General features: G+C 43.5%; 1 protein-coding gene across 2 annotated transcripts in view; it reads left to right on the top strand.

The window, feature by feature from the left end:
* The first annotated feature begins 12,147 nt into the window (after window positions 1-12,147).
* The window catches only part of MAP7D2 (MAP7 domain containing 2), a 79,859-nt gene continuing 72,484 nt past the window's right edge, over window positions 12,148-19,522 (top strand). For both annotated transcript variants that reach the window (XM_069946325.1, XM_069946323.1), the window contains exon 1: window positions 12,148-12,372. In XM_069946325.1, the coding sequence (XP_069802426.1) occupies window positions 12,312-12,372 (61 nt within the window). In that variant the 5' untranslated portion in view covers window positions 12,148-12,311. The remainder of the gene's footprint in view (window positions 12,373-19,522) is intronic.

The raw sequence follows: 19,522 nt of genomic DNA, 5'->3' as shown, positions 1-19,522 counted from the left end.
GGCCTTGGTCAATAGTAATTCGAAGCTCACTTTGTGTAAACTGTAAAAAAAAAAAAAAAGATGCCAGGATTTTTTTTTTTTTTTTTAGAATGTCACTAATTCCTATTGTCAGGGATTGGTTTTTGGTCAGGGCTGCTCTTTCAGTTGCACATAGTAATGTTGACCAGTGAGAATGAAAGAAAGTGAAGGGGGTGGGTATGTGAACTGACCAATCAGGGAGCACTGCATGATGGGAAATGTAGTTTCCTGGCCGGTGCCATCTTGGATAGACTGACTTTTAGAAATACATGCAACTCAGGAACAGCGGCAGCTAAGTAGACAGGAGGCAGCTCAAAATACTCAGGGGGGCTTGGTAAGTAAGACCAGCTAGGTTTGGCAGCATTTATTTTTTTTTGCTTTTGGGTGAAATAACCCTTTTAATGCCCTGTTTGCATGCAGTAAAAGGCAAAATAGCATAATGTACTCCATTGAAGTCATTGGAATATTGGATGACAGAGCACACACTGTATACAATAATTACCGTAAAACACACTGTAAAACAGTTTTTTCCCACCTGTTCACACGGTTTTATTTTCATTCAAAGTTATGTTTGTATTTTTGAATTATTTTACTGTGTGAACATAGCCTAAAGATATTTAAAGGCATGACAATGTATTACCAGATGCACGCTTAATGCCTTTGGCTACCTTGCTTCCATTTTAATCTAGTGAGTAAAATGACACTCCTAAAACATCCATGGCATACTTTCCAAGAAAGCAGTAGTACTGTACTGGAAGTGCTGATGCAGGTGTCAGCAATTATGTGGACATGTTTTTTTTTAATAAACAAGTGCATCAAAAACGAGTACCTCAATTTCCCCCCCCCCCCACCCCCATCTTTACAGAGAACATCTTCCAATTAAACCCATAAACCAGTACAAACCCCCTTTTCCCATGGAGTCGATCCTGCGGGATATCCTAAAGTAATCCTCATTGTACAAGGTGTTTCCACTCTCACTTCCACTTCAAATATCTATTTTATTCTATCTGCGCAGGGTCTCCGCCTGCGCCCCAGGCCAGGCCAAATGAACCACAAAACAAATTTTTTTTTATTAATAAATGAAGCAAACAAAAGAAAAAAAAAAATCCTTTTCTGTAGTTGTCTACTATAACTATTCATACATTTCACCTCTCTTCAGCAGACCAAGTCATGGCAGCCCCCCTCCTCACAAACGGTATGCTCGCCTGCGTTGGTCACCCACCTTCAGGACGTGTTTGTTACTTACATGTGGTGAAGGACTAATGAATTACAATGACAAAATCCTAAAGTGTGATCGAACTCTTGCTCATAAACATCATGGTAGGCCCTCTGTTTAGCACTACAGTGCACGAAGCAGATATGTTATCCTGCCAAACACTGCTGCTAAAGATCTCGACTTATAACAAGTAGGCTTCAGTTTGGGCAGTGGTTGTTACAAGGAGCATGAAAGAACCATTCATGGCCAATTCACGTCTAATAAATTCATTCAAGCTGTTTGAAAAGGTGCTCTGTATACGTCTGCTGTGCAGTTTAACACTATCCGCTGTGTGTATGTACACACAAACGTCTGTTTAGCAGGGTGTGAAGTAGGTCCAGTAGATGCAGTCAGTATTGCATGTTGTTAGAAATACAACAGTGTCTGGATGAGAAAGGGAAGGGTCCACCTTTCGGAAATATTCTATGTACCATTGATTTGTCAAAATCCTGATTTATTTGGGGAGCAGCATCTGATTTGTAACAGAACCCAATGGACTTCTCTTGGGGTTATCTTGGGTTAGGAAAAAAATAAAACCGCACCTGTCCCCAGGTTGTGTGTGATACCACAAGTCCACTTTATTGACATCAATGGAACGGAGCTGCAAAAGCCACAACTGACAACAAGAGTGTTGCTTTTTCTGGAAGAAAGTGGCTTTTGGCTATAACATGGGGGCGCATTCACTGCATGGGGGATGCACTCACTAAAATGTAGGAAGGTGGCGTAAGTAATCAAGAAAACTCCTTTTCTTCTAAATCAGGCATGTCCAAACTTTTTTCGAAGAGTGCCAAATTTGATGAAGTGAACATGTGCGAGGGCCGACCATTTTACATGCTATATGCTTTATAACACAGGCAGATAATAGCAAGCTGGATACCTGGGGGCCGTAAAAGTTCGGAACGCGGGCCGCAAATGGCCCTCCGGCCGGACTTTGGACATGCCTGTTCTAAATGCTTTAAACTCCTTTTCTTCTAAATGCTTTAAATGTTATTTTTCCACTTTTAATGACATGCATACATTATTCCATAAAATGTAGTAAAAAAAACAAAAACAAAATACTGCTCAAAAAATATAAACTAAAAAATATTTGGCTGAATTCTGCAACTTATGTTATCTTAACTTCTTAAGAACGGAGCCAATTTTTGTTTTTGCGTTTTCGTTTTTTCCCCTTGTGTTTAAAAGAACATAGCACTTGCATTTTTCTACCTAGAAACCCACATGAGCCCTTTATTTTTTGCGTCACTAATTGTACTTTGCAATGACAGGCTGAATTTTCGCACTGTGCACAGTACGCTGTGAAACTGACTTGTTATGCATGTTCCTTAACCCCTTAAGGTCCAAGCCAATTTTCGTTTTTGCGCTTTTGCTTTTTCCATTTTATGTTTAAAAGTCCATAGCGCTTGCATTTTTTCACCTAGAGACTTATATGAGTGCTTATTTTTTGCGAAACCAATTGTACTTTGCAATTACAGGCATAATTTTTCCATAAAATATGTTGTGAAACCGGAAAAAGATCATTTGCGCTGTCAAATTGAAAAAAAAAACGAATTTGTTTTGATTTCGGGGAGTTTTGCATTTACGCCGTTCGCCCTATGGTAAAACTGACTTGTTATGCATGTTCCTCAAGTCGTTACGATTACTATGATATATAACGTGTATAACTTATATTGTATCGGATGGCCTGTAAAAAATTCAAACCATTGTTAACAAATATGTCACTTAAAATCGCTCCATTCCCAGGCTTATAGCGCTTTTATCCTTTGGTCTATGGGGCTGTGTGAGGTGTCAGTTTTTGCGCCATGATGTGATCTTTCTACCGGTACCTTGATTGCGCATATACGACTTTTTGATCGCTTTTTATTACATTTTTTCTGGATTTGATGCGAACAAAAATGCGCAATTTTGCACTTTGGGATTTTTTTGCGCTTACGCCGTTTACCGTGCGAGATCAGGAATTTAATTAATAGTTCGGGCGATTACGCGCGTGGCGATACTAAATATGTTTATTTATTTATTAATTTATATTTATAAAATGGGAAAAGGGGGGTGATTTGGACTTTTATTAGGGGAGGGGATTTTTTATTAATAAAAACACTTTTTTACTTTTTTTTTTTTACATGGACTAGAAGCCCCCCTGGGGGGCTTGTATATAGATAGCACTGATCTCTCATAGAGATCAATGCTGTGTATATACACAGCAAAGATCCATGAGATCGGTCATAGATTGCTATGGCCTGCTGCAGGCCATAGCAATCTACTGCCGAGCCGGGATCAGCGTCATTCCGACGCTGAGGCCCGGCACGGCCAGAAGAACGGATCTCCCCCCCCGCGCAACGGGACCCGTGCCGGCTAACAGAGGCACTGCCCGGCTGCACGTGTCAGCCGGGATCAGCGCCGTTCAGAGCGGGGTCCCGGCGGGACCCCGCTCTGAACACCCCCCCGCGGCGCCATGACGTATCAGATACGTCATGGGTCGCTAAGGGGTTAAGTCGTTAACAAAGATATGTAACATGTATAACTTTTCTTTTATCTGATGGCCTGTAAAAAATTCAAACCATTGTTAACAAATATACGTTCCTTAAAATCCCTCTATTCCCAGGCTTATAGCACTTTTATCCTTTGGTCTATGGGGCTGTGTGAGGTGTCAGTTTTTGCGCCATGATATGCTCTTTCTATCGGTACCTTGATTGCGCATATACGACTTTTTGATCGGTTTTTATTACATTTTTTCTGGATTTGATGCGACCAAAAAATTTGCAATTTTACACTTTGGGATTTTTTTGCACTTACGCCGTTCACCGTGTGATTAATAGTTCGGGCGATTAAGCACGCAGCGAAACCAAACATGTTTATTTTAGACTTTTATTTGGGGAGGGGGCTTTTTACTGATAAGAACACTTATTTTATTTTTTTACACTTATACTAGAAGCCCCCCTGGGGTTAGTGTTATTCCCCCTAGGGGACTTCTAATATATACACTTTGATCCCTCATTGAGGTCTTTGCTGTATGCTTATACAGCAACGATCAATGAGATCGGCACTCGTTTGCTTTCGGCTGCTGCAGCCGAAAACCAATGAGTGCCGAGACGGGATCAGCGCCATCTTGGCGGAGACCCCGGCTGGCTGAAGATAGGGAGATCGCTCCCCCGGGACTAGACACCAGGGAAGTGCTGCAGAAGGTTATCAGATGCAGCTGTCAACTTTGACACCTGCATCTGATTACCTGATTAGCGGGCACGGCGATCGGACCGTGCCCGCTAATAGCTGCGGTCCCGGGCTTAAAGCGTCATTGCGGCGGTTCAGAGCTGGGTCGCCGCGCGCCCCCACTCTGAACACCCCTTGCGGACGCATGACGTACGGGTACTTCATGCGTCTTTAAAGTGACACTGTCACCCCCTTTGTGCATTCTGACATCTCTACACAGGTGTAAAGGGTAAATTTAGCGTTTTTCACACTTTATTTTATATCATACGTCATGGTGTTTGTTCAAGTAAAAAGTCATCTTTTATCAACTGCAGATTATGTTGTGGGTGGGGCCTTGCAGCAGTAGTCCCACTTAGCCCTGCCCACAACTTCACCGTTGGTCCCGCCCCCTCACAAGCCATTGGAACAGGCTGGCCTAAAGGTCTAGGCCCCACCCCCTCTAGATCAGTCCACCAATGGCTGCCAAGGGGGCAGGGCCAACGGTGGTGTTGTGGGTGGGGCTAAGTGGTGCTAATGCCACGAGGCCCCGCCCACTTAACACAATCTGCGGTTCATAAAAGATCACTTTTTACTTGAACAAGCACCATGACGTATGATATAAAATAAGGTGTAAAAAATGCTAAATTTACCCTTTACACCTGTGTAGAGTTGTCAGAATGCACAAAAGGGGGTGACAGGGGTTGTCCAGCAAAAATCATTTTCTTTCAAATCAACTGGTGTCAAAAAGTTATATAGAATTGTATTTTACTTGTATTAAAAAATCTCAAGTCTTCCCATACATATGAGCTGCTGTATGTCATGCAGGAAATATTTTATTTTCAATCTGACACAGGGCTCTCTGCTGACATCTCTGGCTGAGACAGGAACTCTGTCTCGGATTTCTATAAATGCCCATAAAAAAACCTCTCCTGCTCTGGACAGTTCCTGTCTCGGCCAGAGATGTCAGCAGAGCGCACTGTGTCAGACTGAAAATAAAATAACATTTCCTGTAGGACATACAGCAGCTGATAAGTATGGGAAGACTTGAGATTTTTTTAATAGACGTTAATTACAAATCTATATAACTTTCTGAAGTTTTTTGCTGATTTTTGCTGGACAACCCCTTTAATGTTACTGATACACCTGCTGCACGGCCATGTACAGTGCCTCTCGACATAACGCTGACAGGCTCAATACACAGCACTAGTTTGACTAGGGCAGTGTATTATAGTAGTGAAAGTACCATTGTGGGGCAAGAGAAAAAAAAATGTACAGTATATAAAATTGTAAAGGACACTATCAGCAGGTTAGAAATATCTTATAGTGCTTAGGGTGCTACCGATGAAGGACTTTCTTAGGAAATGTGTAGTTCATTAATTATGTAAAGGAGGTGGGTTGGTGCACTGGGGGTGGGCTGTTTTTATTGGTACCATTTTAAGGTAGATGGAATTTAAAAAAAAAAAAAAAATTTCCTCGTAAAATTATCATTCACCTGGTGGAATAATTAACATTTGTATCTTAATAGCCGGACCATTTCCGCACAGGATGATACTAATTATGTAAATGTTTGGGGAGTGAAAGGGAATCTACCAAAGAGGTCCATGGTACCTTAACTATTTCCATACGGACTGTATACTTTTCCATCACGCTGTGAGTTACCTTTGTCCTTTATAATGCTGCAGATTGCAAATTGATCTTTGTCCTCGATCATGCTGGCTTAGTTATAAAGAGTGATTGTGAATCACAGAAGCTTCTTAAAGAACAAATAACGTGTATTACTCACCATAATAAAAGCTGTGTACACATATTATGGCGCTTACTCACGTTTCATCAATTACTGTATATTATACCTTACTAGCAGCAAGTGGTTCTCGGCATAGGCCAGTAGCCAGTATAGTATTGAGCTTCCCCTGGAGCCAGCATGGCATCTAAGAAACCTTATGGGCCCATTCATTCTTTGAGCGGAGTCGCACAAGAAATCCCATTGATGCAATAGGTCACGTAGGATTTCAAGTGGAATCCACCGTGCGGACTCCTAGTAAATTCGGCCTCTTTTTCTTAGTGGGAACAGGCCCTATGTAAAGAATTGATATGGACATATTGGGGGAGATTTATCAAACATGGTGAAAAATAATATTGGCTCAGTTGCCCCTAGCAACCAATCAGATTCCACTTTTTATTCCTCACAGACTCTTTGGAAAATGAAAAGTGGAATCTGATTGGTTGCTAGGGGCAACTGAGCCAGTTTCACTTTACACCATGTTTGATAAATCTCCCCAATGTCTAAGGCTGCATTCCCACGTCCCACGATGTGGAATGCATGTACCGGAGTCCCCCCGCGCCCGGACAGCATCTGTAATTAGATGCTGGGAGCGGGGGAGACTGTATTCATAAGTGCCGCGCTGTAATGAATCAGCCGCGCGGTGCTTATGAATACAGTCTCCCCCGCTCCCAGCATCTAATTACAGATGCTGTCCGGGTGCGGGGGGACTCCGGTACATGCATTCCACGTCCGTGATCCGTCAGGATCACGGAACGTGGGAATGCAGCCTAAATGAATTCTTATGCCAGCTGAGTCTTTCAAGTCACCAACAACACACCTATCCTGGTTTGTGCCATTAGTATTATGAACAGTTTCTTGTTGAATCCTGCCAACCAAGTCTTAATTAAAAAAAAAAAAGAACTAGAATTCCCCCAGAAACCTTTCAGCTAGGCTTTTAGGGAATGTTCTAGTATAGCTTTTACTGCATGTGGTAGCCAATAGGGCATTATTATGAGAGTAAATCTAGCAGCCAAGGGCCCCCTGACATGGGCATGGTCTCATCCCCACGTGGCAATCACAGCAGCAGAGGACACCCTTTGGCTCAATGTGACTTTTAATGCCCCCGTATACCAATACTGATCCACAAGTGTAATAAATAAGGGATATATAGCGAACTACAGTAACTGTATCTTACATCGTTTTCACCTTTCTCCATCCAGTACTGTATTACCTCTGTACCCTTAGGTATATTTTTCAATAAATAGTGTTGTGTTTTTTCCTTTCATAGACTGTACATTATGGACTATAGCAAGTTGCAGCCATTACTGGGTGGAGCCTACTCTAAACACTCCAACGAAAGTAATAAAGTGTTTCCCAATTAGAGGCACAAATTGTGAGAAATTTAGTCTAGTGGCTTCACACGCAGGAGTGTATTCCGATCTGCCAAGACACCTGACAACCCTGCCTGTCACATGCTGGCTGCAGTATGCTCTGCCTACATTTTCATGTTTTGCCTATTATAAACATGGCTGCCACCCACTGGAAAGACGTGAAAACCAACATGCCCTTCCCAACAAACCATATATCCAGGATGGACAGAATCCAGATTAGAAAAGACAGCCCCCCCCCCCCCCCCTTGTCCTCAGGTTGTGTGTGGTATTACAACTCATCTCCGCATAAATTATCTTTAGCTTTAGATGCTTTGGATATTGGCCATGTTCCCACATGCAGATTGCGTGGCCACTGCTGAACACATGGAGACGTGGCTTCGGCTTTCGTCTACATATGGAAACACGGCCTATGATTGGTGTTTTTCATCTTTATTCCATTGTGTAAATATAATACATATGTTGCTGACTCTGATCCAAGACAGCATTATTAAATGTGCTTTTACTGTATGCTTTTTCCTTGGACATCTATTGTCATTTTACAATAAGGCTATGTTCACACAGTATTTTTTTCTCAGTATTTTGCAACCAAAACCAGGAGTGGATTGAAAACACAAAGGCTCTGTTCACACAATGTTGAAATTTAGTGGATGGCCGCCATTTAATGGCAAATAATGTACATTATTTTTAAAACAATAGCCGTTATTTGCCATTAAATGGTGGCTATCCACTAACTTTTAACTGTGTGTGAACAGAGCCTTTCTGTGTTTAAAATCCACTCCTGGTTATGGTTGCAAAGTACTGAGCAAAAATACTATGTGGGAACATAGCCCAAAACTCGAACTACAAAACAGAAGTTTAACTAAGGAGCTGCCATGCTCTGCCACTGAATGTGATGTATGTGTAGTGATTGGTGACTGGAGCCTAGAGCTTTCCTTTATTGTAGACTGTGCAGTTCTGGACATGTGACCATATAGACCCGTTTACAGTGGTGCCTTGGATTACGAGCATAATTCGTTTTAGACCTTGCTTGTAATCCAAAATCAGCTCTTAAACCAAAGCTAAGTTTCCCATAAGAAATTACTGATATGCAGACAATTGGTTCCACACCCCAAAAATAATGATTTATTATTCTGAATAACATGTAAAACAAATGAAACAAACATTCAGAAACAGCAGAATAGGTGACATTATAAGTTACTGTACACTAATGGAGAGGATGGGAAACACAAGGGCTGACAGACTGCAGGGAGCATGAAGGAGTGAGCAGGGCAGATGTGGGCACAGTATAGCAGCACTCTCTGTCCGGGGAGAGAGGGGTTACAGCTATGAGGAGATTACCTCCACAGTCCTGTCCCCTGATGCAAGCCCCAGCCTGAGGTGGGATCTGCTATGATTTGGAAGGTGAGGGAGACTTCCTGGGTCAGAGTACAGTGCTCTGGACCTCGTTATGCAGACCATGCCCCTCCTCCACTCCCATCCACTACAGGGAGCTCTTACACCAAAACAATGCTCTTAATACAAGTCACAATTTTGACAAACTGTGTGCTCTTAAACCAAGTTACCACTGTACTAGGCAGCTGATTATTATATCTTCCTCATTTATACTGTGTTTGTCTTATTATATACTACGCTATGTCTTATTTTCAGGGGATGTCTTTTCCATGAAGCATTCACAAAAAAATGGACATTTATTATATACTGTACAGTAGATGTCATCACAAACCAGCCTAACCAGACATAACACTGGTGGTAGAGGGTGGGGGTCTTACATTCAGGGATGCCTTATTTTCAGGGGGATCGCTTATTTTAAGCTATCCTGTAAATCCTCCACTATGCCTTATTTTCAGGGGTAGGGTGGGTTCACACTACGGGATCCGCGCAGATAAATTCTGACGGATTCCGTCACTCTTACCTGTTCGCAGTGGCGCGCCTCTCCACCTGTGCCATAGACACCATTCTATGGCCAGGCCGATTCCGCTGTCCTGGGAAAAAAATTGACACTTCAGTTCTTTCGGCGTAAGGCAGAATCGTGTGGAATGGTGTCTATAATTTATCCACACGGATTCCCTAGTGTGAGCCCACCCAAACAGGGTACTTGCTCAAAGATCCAGTGAGAGCAGATAGCTGTCAGTGAATAGCTACCTCCCCTGTAGAGGGACCCTCCAGACAATCCGTATAGAGGGGCACAGGTATACTCAGGGCTGTATTTACCACTAGGCACCTTGCCGGGGGGCAGCACAATTTAAAAAAAAAAAAAAATTTTTGTCTCCCACCTTCTGGTCTGGTCAGTAAATCTGGTGTCTTTTTGAGGGGGGAGGGGGTATGATCAGGTCTGGAGCTATTACCTACCAATCTACCAATCCTGTGGTGAGAATTCTTTCGGACAATATGCAGACACCTCTAATCATTGATTGAATATTGAAATTTATGTTTTAAGCCATTAACAACAATGAAAATGCGATTCAGACAATGTTTCTACATGTACAGAAATGCATGTGGCCGAAATCACTCTCCCCCACGCTCCCCAAAATGGGGCGTCTTTAGGTATAGTGCCTAGGGCAGCAGCAGCTGGAAATACGGCCCTGGGTATACTACAATACCCTCCCGACAATACAGATAGAGAGGCACACTTATAATACAATACCCTCCGTATAGAGGGCACACGTATACTACAATACATACACTCCGTATACAGGGTACAGGTATACTACAATACATACACTCCGTATAGAGGGGACACGTATACTACAATACATACACTCCGTATAGAGGGCACACGTATACTACAGCACATACACTCCGTATAGAGGGCACACGTATACTACAATACATACACTCCGTATAGAGGGCACAGGTATACTACAATACATACACTCCGTATACAGGGCACACTTATAATACAATACCCTCCGTATAGAGGGCACACGTATACTACAATACATACACTCCGTATAGAGGGCACACGTATACTACAATACATACACTCCGTATAGAGGGGCACAGGTATACTACAATACATACACTCCGTATAGAGGGGCACACGTATACTACAATACATACACTCCGTATAGAGGGCACACGTATACTACAATACATACACTCCGTATAGAGGGCACACTTATAATACAATACCCTCCGTATAGAGGGCACACGTATACTACAATACATACACTCCGTATAGAGGGCACACGTATACTACAATACATACACTCCGTATACAGGGCACACTTATAATACAATACCCTCCGTATAGAGGGCACACGTATACTACAATACATACACTCCGTATAGAGGGCACACGTATACTACAATACATACACTCCGTATAGAGGGGCACACGTATACTACAATACATACACTCCGTATAGAGGGCACAGGTATACTACAATACATACACTCCGTATAGAGGGCACACGTATACTACAATACATACACTCCGTATAGAGGGCACACGTATACTACAATACATACACTCCGTATAGAGGGCACACGTATACTACAGTACATACACTCCGTATAGAGGGCACACGTATACTACAATACATACACTCCGTATAGAGGGCACAGGTATACTACAATACATACACTCCGTATAGAGGGCACACGTATACTACAATACATACACTCCGTATAGAGGGCACAGGTATACTACAATACATACACTCCGTATAGAGGGCACACGTATACTACAATACATACACTCCGTATAGAGGGCACAGGTATACTACAATACATACACTCCGTATAGAGGGCACACGTATACTACAATACATACACTCCGTATAGAGGGCACACGTATACTACAATACATACACTCCGTATAGAGGGCACACGTATACTACAATACATACACTCCGTATAGAGGGCACACGCATACTACAGTACATACACTCCGTATAGAGGGGACACGTATACTACAATACATACACTCCGTATAGAGGGCACACCTATACTACAGCACATACACTCCGTATAGAGGGCACAGGTATACTACAATACATACACTCCGTATAGAGGGCACACGCATACTACAGTACATACACTCCGTATAGAGGGCACACGTATACTACAATACATACACTCCGTATAGAGGGCACAGGTATACTACAATACATACACTCCGTATAGAGGGCACACGTATACTACAATACATACACTCCGTATAGAGGGCACAGGTATACTACAATACATACACTCCGTATAGAGGGCACACGTATACTACAATACATACACTCCGTATAGAGGGCACACGTATACTACAATACATACACTCCGTATAGAGGGCACACGTATACTACAATACATACACTCCGTATAGAGGGCACACGTATACTACAATACATACACTCCGTATAGAGGGCACACGCATACTACAGTACATACACTCCGTATAGAGGGCACACGCATACTACAGTACATACAATCCGTATTACGGCATAGAGTGAGTATGGCAGCGGGCCCTCCCCCTCACGGTCAGTAGTGAGAGGTAACCGGCTTAATGAGCAGCCATCCTCCTCCTCCTCCCCCCGCGCCTCCTCCCCTCCCGGCTGCGCCGCTCCGCGCTCCCTCATCCGTCCGTCTTGCGCCTCACATCACTGCGGCGTCTGCAGCCGCCAGCACATGTAGCAGGTGCAGGAGAAGCACCGACCTTGTCACCGCTCAGGGGACCGCGCTATAGCAGCAATTACCGGAGACCGGGAAGATGGCTGAGGGCTCCGGGAAGACGTCTCCGCAGAGCCCCAGAGGAGGCGCACTGCCCGCAGGTGAGCTGATGCAACCCCGCACTGGTAAACAGGCGGACTGTGGCATATGGAGGCGGCCAGGACTGATGAATGGTGCACGGTGCTGCCATACTGTGGGAGATTGCTGGGGCACTCTGGGGGTGTAACTGCAGGGTTGCTGATGCACCCTGCTGCTGGCACTCTATGGGGGCTCCTGCATACAGGTTCTATAGGATGTCTATTATACCACCATAGGGGTGTTATACAGGATTTATGATATTGACCCTAGTGGGGCACTATGGGGTGGTGCCATGTACATCCAGTCCTCAGCAGTGTGTACAGAGGTGTCCAAAGTACAATGGAGGTGGAGATCAGCCAGCAGCTTCCCTGCTGTGCCTGATCCTCTGTCATCTCAGAACTAATACACAGGACTGTGACAGAACAGAGCCCTGATGTGTTACATAGTGGTCAGGTGTGGGGGAGCCTGCACAGCACTCACAATCCCATCCCCCCCTCCCATCATGGATTGTACTCATCTGCTACAATAAGATTGTTATAGTGTGGGTGCAGCTAACCCTGTATAATACACCAGTAATATTATATGGATGTGTTATCATCTGCTACAATAAGATTGTTATAGTGTGGGTGCAGCTAACCCTGTATAATACACCAGTAATATTATATGGATGTGTTATCATTGGCTACAATAGGATTGTTATAGTGTGGGTGCAGCTAACCCTCTATAATACACCGGTATCATGTAATACAATATGGATGTGTTATCATCTGCTACAATAAGATTGTTATAGTGTGGGTGCAGCTAACCCTCTATAATACACCGGTATCATGTAATACAATATGGATGTGTTATCATCTGCTGGAAGCAACAAGTATGAAGCCCAGAGGTGCTGTCCTCCAGTCTCTGCCTTACACATGCCACCATGCCGGATTAGGCATGAGCCTCTGTAAGCAGCTAGATGACGTTTCATGTGAAGGCTGTAGTAGGAGTAGAGGCCATGTATCAGGGCTGCACAGCCCAGCAGACAGTCGTTGTCCTGAGAATTTGTTCTTGGCTTAGCTTCTTTTGTATTGCCAGGCCCCTTATATATTACTATTGGCTCCTAAGCCAATCTAGTAATGTGTAGATATTGGTGGCGGATTGTGCTTTCCCATAAATCTCAGTTCTAGTAGCAAATGAGAGAACACAGCGTTAATATGTTCACAACCGAGAAATACCAAGTGATGTAATCAATTCAGGCCTGTAGTATATTTAGTGAGTAATATAGGGTTTCTATGCATAGTTCCTGTAATAAAGTGATTATTCTGCTCTAGACACCTAAACCCACAGGCGTCTCATCCAGAATGTTAATTTTCTTTACATGCAGCAGGTTTCACATAAAAGCTCTAATGTCCTTCATACCAGCAACAAAACGACATATCTGTGTAACTGGCCAAACCTGTCCCCTTGCATTGCATTACATTGGGTTTAGGCTTTGTCTATGTAATGCAGGGATTGCTAACCATATTACTGCGAGGGAACCGATGTACCATTTCCTTCCTAATAGAAGCTGTACATGTTGTCTGTTCTGACATGTACCTAGGAGCAGGGTAACATCACTGTGTAACCCAGGACCATTTTCCATGGACCAGTGGTTGGGAGACACTGATGGATATCTCAAATTATTCAGAGCTGGAGATGCTCTTTGAGGCTATGCTCACACAGTATTTTGCAACCAAAATCAGGAGTGGATTGAAAACACAGGCTATGTTCACACACAGTTGAAATTTAGTGGATGGCCGCCATTTAACGGCAAACAATGACCATTATTTCAAAACAATGGCCTTTTTGTTTTTTAAATAATGGTAATTATTTGTCATGAAATGGCGGCCATCCGCTCAATTTTAAACAATCTGAACATAGCCTTTCTGTGTTTTCAATCCGCTGCCGGTATTGGTTGCAAAATACTGAGCAGATGTAGAGGGATGTAGAACCTGAAGAAAAGTGGTAGTTTTTTGTTTTCTTAGACTAGGTTCACACTGCATTTTTGCTGTCCTAACATATCCGTTTTATTGGCAGATGGGGGGGGGGGGATGGATGCAGTGGTATACCATCCATCAGGAACTGTTCTCCATTCACTTACATAAAAGTTAAAAAAATGCCGGCATGCACATGTCCGTGGTATACGTGTATGTAAGGGACTGCACTCCTGACCTCTCATGGAACTCTCAGCATCATGATTTACTATGATGTAGGGAGCTCCGAAACAGCTTATTGCTGATGAAATGACGAGGCTGTGTCAATACAGAAGCATAAATCTTTAATAGCATAAATCATGATGCCGAGGGTTCCATAAGAGGTCAGCAGTTCAGCCTGTGACGTACAGTCCTGTTGCAGACAGTACATCACAGACGTGTGCACGCAAAAACATTTTAAAACGGATCTGTTAAACGGAGAGCAAAAACCCCAATGTGAACCTAGCCTTAGATTTGCTTCACCAGCGCCCCCCCCCACGCACACACACACATATACCCACATACCACCACCACCAGACCTATAGTGTCATTGTTGACGCTACAGTCTAGAGATGAGCGAATCGGGTTCGAGTCGATCCGAACCTGATCGTTCGGTATTTGATTAGCGGGTGCTGCTGAACTTGGATAAAGTTCTAAGGTTGTCTGGAAAACATGGATACAGCCAATGACTATATCCATGTTTTCCACATAGCCTTAGGGCTTTATCCAACTTCAGCAGCCACCGCTAATCAAATGCCGAAAGTTCGGGTTCGGATGGACTCGAGCATGCTACAGGTTTGCTCATCTCTATGCTACACCTAACTAAAATTTTTCCTGGCCAGGTTTTATCCCAGTTGTGGAATGTAGATCCATTCTTGTTACATAAGATTGTAGTATAATATACCTGGAGATTGTTATGACAGTGATGTGAGTGTTCAGGATCATCCCTCCTGTCTGGGAATGACTTGCTTGGTAAGAATTCCCATCCCTGTGGTACGCTGTTGTCATACGAAGGATTTAGGAGTCTCTGTGTTTTACATTTCAAAGGAATGTCATGAGTGTCTACAGGATTAATATGAGCACTTCAAACCCAATATAATATTTACAGCTAGGCAGGTAGGGGCTTTAGTTTTCCTGCAAACATGTAATTTATACCAACTACACGGCTACATCTGTGTTCTGATTTTCTTTTTTTTGCAACACAAGGTAATATTTTTTTGTTCCTTTTATGTACATTGTCAGACACGTGTTATGGCTAAAAGTTAAGCCACAGTTGTATATGGTTAATTGTGAATGAGGTTCTGTGCACACGTAGCAAAAGTGGCGGAATACCGCAGTGGAATGCCGCCAGCCTCCCTGTTATAATGTTCATTCTTCAGCGCGGAGAGAGGAGGCACGCTAGCCTACCATAGACTGTCATGGCTGGCGGAATTCCGCCACTTTTGCTCCGTGTGCACGGAGCCTTAGATGTTATTAGATGTTATTAGATCTTACTAGTCAACAGCTACAAGATTCTGAAAATGTGTGCATTCACATGTTCGGGAAAAAAAGTTTTGTCTCAAAAACCCAGCAGGCTATCCATGTAGGTGTTTGTTTTTTCAAGAAACGTTGGTGTTTTTCCCCCATAGATTATAGGGATGTGTAAACACCAGGAAAAAGAAGTCATGTCTATATGCATGTTGTTGTCTTTTGGTTTGTTTTTGTGTGTGTTTTTCCTGGTGTTTTTTGTTTCTGTAAGTGTTCTCCAGTTTCCCCCTATTCAAAAAAACCCAAAAATATACAGGTGAATGAATTTAGAACATGAGTCCTAATGGGAACAGAGACGGATTTGAATGTAAAGCGCTGTGGAATAACTTAGTGCTATATAAATAAAGGTACAGTAATATCTCTGTTCCCAAACCTAATGGGTTCTGGAAGGCTGTTCGAGAACCAAGCTGTGTGTTCCCATAGGGAACAATGCAAATGTGTTTAATTGTTTTTTTGCACTCCATAGGTCAGGTGCAGAGCGCCCAGCCCACAGAGTGTAAAGACTATCAGTAAGTAGTGATGCATCCTGCACCTTTACTTACTGTAAAGGTGTGGGGAGTCCTGTCATAATGACTAGAATCCCCACTCTAAACTGGTGTCCCCCACGGCAGAGAGAGGCAGGAGTGGGGCAGCTGTTTGTACTGGCTGCGCTCCTGCCCCTGTTAGAGCTCAGCGCCGAGTTACAGAACAGAGCGGTGGGAGCTGCACCAGCTCTAGGGACTCCTCCAGGCTGCCGGCACCTTGAAGAGGAGTTCCCACAGCCCAACCCACTGCTCACCAGGCAGCCGCTGAAGGGAACAGTTCCTTCAGCCTGCCCCCTGTACCGCACCTGCTACACTGCTTGTCTGGTAGCCACCATTTCTGAGGTCCATTGCTGCTTCTCCCTGCCATGGCCCAGCTCCAGGAACCCTCCTCCAGGGAAAGTATTGTTCGGCGGCTGCGGTGGGTTGAAAACACTGAAGCTATGCAAATCTTTCCATTATAATTCTGTCCTGTCAGTTCCAGCCCTGATTTTGGTTGAAAGGAGACTGATGGAAATACTGTGTGTGAACATATACTGATTCACGTGGCTGTCTCAGTTTAGTGCCGTTTCGGAGCTCCTGGCATCATAATGATACATGATCCGATAATAATCTGTTGCACACCGTCCATATATACAGACCATGCAAGGAACGCAGGAATAAGGCCTTAGGGCCCTATTCCAACGGATGATTATTGTTCAGATTATCGTTAAATCGCTCGAATCTAAACGATAATCGTTAGGTTGAATAGCAGTTAACAATTAACGACCGAACGAGAAATCGTTGATCGCTTTATATAGGTCCCTATTTTTATTGTTGCTCTTTCGCAAAACGTTCGCAAATTGTTCGCGTTGAATAAGACGTCGTTCGCAATAGATACGAACGCAATAGCGAAGAAATAGCAAAAAAAAAAACAATCTCAATTACGATCATAAGTAAGGATTATCGTTCCATGGAAATAAGTGAACGTTTTCAGGTCTTTCGCAATAGCGGTCGTTTGAGATTAACGATTATGCAAACGATAATCGTCCGGTGGAATAGGGCCCTTAGGCTAGGTTCCCGCTCACTATTTTGCAGCCAAAACCAGGAGTGGATTGAAAACACAGAAAGGCTATGCTCACGCATGGTTGAAATTGAGTGGATGGTGGCTATTTAATACGGCTATTGTTTTAAAATAACAGCCATTATTCGCCATTAATTGACGGGCATCCACTCAATTTTAACCATGTGTGAGCATAGTCTTTCTGTGTTTTTCATGGGGCCCTATGTATGATATGCACTACTTAGTGGCATCTGTCATAGCCATGGAAGGTACATACATAAGAGTCGCTGACCGTATATCTTCATCAGACACTGTAAAACACAAGGTGAACATAATCTAATCCGTACTGTGCACTGTTCTAGACATGCACTTAGAAAAGCTGTGGCGTCTCCAATGCATATTTATGATGATGTATCTGACTCATTCATTGCTTCTGCTGTAAATTACCTCTACTGATTCCAATGATGCCCAGAACCACCTTTCCATTTATATGTTCTGCTGTACAGTATAAAGGTGTGCACTGCTTCATGATTGTTTGCTGAATAATTTGTTACAGGTAAAGGTGGTGCTCTTACTGTCTGAGAACTACATGTGCAGCCGCCCTGCTATTTACTTTTGTCAGTCTTTGCTGGTTTTTAGTCTTGTACCTTCAGGCAATGTTCACACAATGTTTACAGATAGTATTTTCAGCCATAAAAAAATAGCCAGTATTTATACAAGGCTGCCAAAAAAATCTATTAGTTGTACAGCCATAAAAATATTTTGTGTGCTAGCAGGCATTTTACTCTTGAGTTTAAAGGCATGAGTTGTATGTGGGTTTGTTTTTTTGTTGTTTTTTAAACAGTTAACACAGTGTAAAAATACATTGTGGGATCATAAAACCAATTACTATTATAATGCTGTTAGCAGCAACTAATAAAGCCGCCAAAGCATTCTCTTACCACATTTTGTGACGTCCTCTGTTGGGGTATATAGGAGAAAACGCTGTCTTATTCTGGCGTGCACTGCAGGGAGAGAGGCGTGAACTAGTCATCTGTGTTGTAACTAGTCCCTGCTCTCTGCCTGTTGGCGCTCCCTACAGGGAGAAGCCTCTCTGCCTGTCAATCATCCCTGCAGAGTGTGTTCCCATAGCGCTAGCCCGCCCCTTTCTAATGATAAGGAATGGAATGGCTGGATTGGTCCTAATGGCCCCCCAGTGCTCCCAATGGTCTCACTATGGGGAACACGACTAAGGGTACTATTACACAGAACAATAATTTGCTCTATCCGGCCGATTATTGTTCCATGTAATAAAGACAAAGATCAGCTGATGATCGTTGACATAGGTTCTGACCTATAATTGTCGGGTGCCGACCGCACATCGCTACGTATAATAGCAGTGCACCACCAGCGCTGACGATATGCAAAGGAGAATACATTACCTGTCCAGGCTGCAGGGCTCATCTTGTTCTGTGCTTCCAATTCAGCCAATCACTGGCCGGGACCACCGTGGCCAGTGATTGGCTGAGCGGCCTGTCAGCTGAGATTGCGCAGACCCGGGGAGAAGCACAGAATAAGAGGAGCTCTACAGCCTGGACAGGTAAGGTATAAAGTTTAAACAAAGGCCGCAGGGACATCGGTAAGAATGTCCATGCAGCCCTTGTTAAACGATTATTGGGCCATGTAATAGGCCCAGTAAACGAGCGCCGATCTAGCAGATCGTCGCTCGTTTACATTTATTGTAGGGCCTTCATCGGCCCGTGTAATATTACCATAACTCCACTGGAACGGCGTTGAGGAGAAAAGTAAGAGACATACCTTCCTCCTCAGCGTCTCCTGTATAATAGAGACATATCAGCAGTGAGATCAGTCTAACCTGCTGATAGTTCCCCTTTACCAGTACAGTAGGCCTTATTCATGTGGGCCGTATAACTTCCAGGTATACTGGCTGTGTATTTAGATCTTTTCAGTGGATGCTGGAAAGCCGCATGTAGCATAGGTGGACGTAGCCTGAATGGGTATTAGAGTTACATCCACTGCTGGCGGCAATAAACAATAAGGTCTGTGAGCACATGCTACTTCCCATAGTCTGCCCTGTTTACTTTACCAG

The sequence above is a fragment of the Dendropsophus ebraccatus genome, chromosome 11, assembly GCF_027789765.1.
Source record: "Dendropsophus ebraccatus isolate aDenEbr1 chromosome 11, aDenEbr1.pat, whole genome shotgun sequence".
NCBI classification, from domain to species: domain Eukaryota; kingdom Metazoa; phylum Chordata; class Amphibia; order Anura; family Hylidae; genus Dendropsophus; species Dendropsophus ebraccatus.
The sequence above is the reverse complement of the archived record's forward strand: the minus strand, read 5'-3'. Positions and strand labels throughout refer to the sequence as shown.